Source organism: Corvus brachyrhynchos, unplaced genomic scaffold (genome assembly GCF_000691975.1).
Source record: "Corvus brachyrhynchos isolate BGI_N302 unplaced genomic scaffold, ASM69197v1 scaffold334, whole genome shotgun sequence".
Classification (NCBI taxonomy): Eukaryota; Metazoa; Chordata; class Aves; order Passeriformes; family Corvidae; genus Corvus; species Corvus brachyrhynchos.
The window spans coordinates 2,769,570-2,772,733 of NW_008238316.1; the positions used below are offsets into that span (position 1 = coordinate 2,769,570).

The 3,164-nt window shown below is 63.5% G+C and overlaps 1 protein-coding gene across 1 annotated transcript in view; it reads left to right on the forward strand.

The window, feature by feature from the left end:
• The window catches only part of LOC103615279 (lysosomal acid lipase/cholesteryl ester hydrolase-like), an 8,559-nt gene extending 5,940 nt beyond the window's left edge, over positions 1-2,619 (forward strand). Inside the window, exons 7-9 of the mRNA XM_017733789.1 lie at positions 440-532; positions 1,318-1,383; positions 1,469-2,619. Coding sequence (XP_017589278.1) covers positions 440-532; positions 1,318-1,383; positions 1,469-1,702 — 393 coding nt within the window. The 3' untranslated portion in view covers positions 1,703-2,619. The remainder of the gene's footprint in view (positions 1-439; positions 533-1,317; positions 1,384-1,468) is intronic.
• The last annotated feature ends 545 nt before the right edge of the window (positions 2,620-3,164 follow it).

Below are 3,164 nucleotides of genomic sequence, written 5' to 3' on the forward strand. Positions count from 1 at the left end.
GAGGCCCCGGCAGGGCCAACCCGTGCCCCCCCGCCAGCTGCTTCTCCTCCTGGGACAGGAAAAGCCCCCAGGCTCTGCTGGGTGGTGTCAGTGGCCAGGTGGGCCTTGATAACCCCTCTGAGCTGGGGCTGCCTCTCACTGCGACCACCCCGGGTGCAGCCCCTGCTCTGACCCACCTGCTGAAGCAGCATCTGGGTGACCTCAGGTGGTCACTGAGGCCTTGGGCACAGCGCCCGAGCCTGGGTAATGTCTCTCACAGAGCTCACCCTTTATCCCCATCACTCTCTTCCTGGCGCTGTCTCGCAGCAATTGGTTTTTAATGAAAATTATATTCCTGAACCTGGTCCAGCTCTTCAGGCAGCGTGACTCAGCAGTGGCTGCTCTGGGAAACACCTGGCAGCTGCCACCCTCGCTCCCATCCGCTGGGAAGCAATGACAGCTGGGATATGTTTCCTTGCAGACACGGCTGGACGTGTACACATCCCACTATCCCGACAGCACCTCTGTCAAAAACGTCGTCCACTGGGCCCAGGTAGGACCCCTGACACACAGACACTTCACCCCTGGCATGGTCCCTTCCCCGAGAGTCTGCTGTGCCCGGGCAGACGCGAGAGTTCAGGGATCTTGGACACTGGCAGCTCCCGAGAAAGTAAAGGCAAGAAACGAGGTGCTGGATGCAGGACGAGCTGCCCCGGTGCCTCTGGGGACCAGGGCACTGCAGGGCGTGCCCTGTGCTGTGCCAGGCAGGACAAGGGACAGGATGGGGAGGCCACAGATGGATGCTGACACCCCCGGTTTGGGCCCCCCAGGGATCCCCAGAGCAGAACTCGGGGACGCTGAGTTGGGGGGTAGGAGCCCAAGAAGAGGCTGGGGGAACTGGACGAGGGGGGAAAGGGGGACCCAGCAATATCTCCCCTGTCCAAAGGGGTCCTGGGCACCCTGGAGATGGACTCTGCAGCTTCAGCACTGGCTCTGCTGGAAGCAGGGTCAGGCTGGAGGCCCTCACACGTGTGCCTCCTTGCAGAGACAAATTACAGGCAATGGAAGCTGGAAAAGGTGATCAGGTTGTTGAAGGAACCCCAGCAGCACCCTGTGCACACACAGCTGGTGGTGAGCAGGATTTCAGAGGGAATAGCGTGGCACCAGGGCAGTCAAGGAGTCATGTGCAACACCTTGGTTTGTCAGCCCATGGCTAGGGACGGGCCTGGAGCCAGAGGAGCACCCTCTCATGATGGGTCCCTCGAGGGGCCAGGAGATGCCAGACCCACGCAGTGGCACTCGCTGGCCTCCCACAGCAGATCCGTGCTCTCCTCCCAGGTGGTGAAATCAGGAGAGTTCAAAGCCTTCGACTACGGCAGCGAGAACCCAGCCGTGTACCAGCAGGTAGGAGCTATAGTGGCAGAATGGTGGGGCAGGGACAGAGCGGCCTGCAGGGACTGAGCCACTGAGAGCCCCCGTGTCCCGCCAGGACACCCCGCCCCTGTACCGCGTGGAGGAGATGCCGGTGCCCACGGCGGTGTGGTCGGGAGGGGAGGACTGGGCAGCCGACTGGAGGGATGTGCGCCTGCTGCTGCCCCGCATCGCCCACCTCATCACCTACACCCACATCCCCGACTGGAACCACTGGGACTTTGTCTGGGGCCTGGATGCCCCCGGGCGCCTCTACAGCAGCATCCTGAGGCTGATGGAGGGGTCCTGGTAGAGTGGCGGCTCCCGGGGAGGGGCCGGTGGCCTGGGCCCTGTCCCTCGGCTGAGACAGCCCGAGGAGGGGGTGGGACGCTCCCTGCTGTCCCCTCCTTCCTGCTGGCCTGACACGCTTGTGGTGATGGTGCTTCCCACGCATCCCTTGGTTGTTGGGGTCTGTCCTCCCTGCTTGGGAGCTGCTCAGGGACCGGTGGCACCGTGCCAGGAGGGCAGCACCGGGGTCAGCCAAGGCACCAGGGCAGGCAGGAGCCACCGGTCCTGCTGGAAGGGCCCCGAGGTGATGGTGCTGACCCTGAGCTGTGCCAGGGGGACATGGGGACCCTGCCGTGACCCCACAGTGGCTGCCCAGTGGGTTGTGGATTAGAGCACCCAGCCCCTGAGGAGGTGGGAGGGAGCTGGGCCTGTTGAGCCTGGCTGTGGGGGACAGGCTGACAGCAGCCCCCAGCCCTGGCACAGAAAGGGGTGGAGGGGATGGAGGAGGCCAAACTTTTCTTGGCAGCAGCAACAGGTGATGCAACGAGGGGTTCTGGCCCCAAATTGCAGCCCAGGGGCATTCAGGCTGGATTTGGAGAATCCTTTTTCCCCAAGACAAGTCCCTAGGGAAGTGCAAGGTCTCCATCTGGGCCAAGCCAGGCACTTGCCTCCATTGTTTGGGCTGGGACTCGGGGGCCAGAGGTGCCCAGGAATGGCTGCTTGGCTCAGCATTGGGTATGACCATCCCTCATCCCCGGGAGATGGTGACCCCGAATGCCCTGGGCTGGGTTGCAGGGCCACCATCCCCACCAGGAAGCTGCTGCCAGGCTGATGTCCCAAGGCCGTGTGTTCCCACCCTGCTGCTTGCTGCAAACCTGGAGGTGGGGAAAATCCCTCCAAAATAAAACCCTCAAAGGCGGTTTCAGGAGCCTGTGCTCGACACCCCCAGCTCTTCCTTGCATGTGAATATTTTCTGGGGAGCTGCCAGGGCCAGCAGGGACACGGTAACCCCAGAGGCAGCTGGCACAGCTGGGTGGCACAGTGGGTTCTCCGAGGGTCCCAGCTGGGAGCATCCCAGTACATCCCAGTACCCTACCCCACCCCTGGGCAGGCGGCCGGAACGCTTGCTGGCAAAAAAACCCACCAGAGAGCCTTGGGAGTGGAGAGTCTTATTGTACTCATGAAGGTTCGGGAATCACGGGGGGCTGGGAGCGCTGGGACTGGCCCTTGGGGCAGCCCTGCTGGGATGTGTGTGGCGGGACAGCGGGATGATGGGCAGCCACGGCTCCTCCACCGTGCCAGGCTGGCCGGGCACGGAGTCAGGTGGATGAGAAGGAGCGGAATGGGGAGAGGAGGAGGGTGGGGAGGTGGTCCCAGGGCTGCCCCTGCTCCAGGAGAGGTCTCCTCTCCCACCCCGGCTTCCTCCTGCCCTCCGTGGGTGCAGGCAGCTGCTTCATCACTGCACCGGGACCCACGGGCATCCCTCC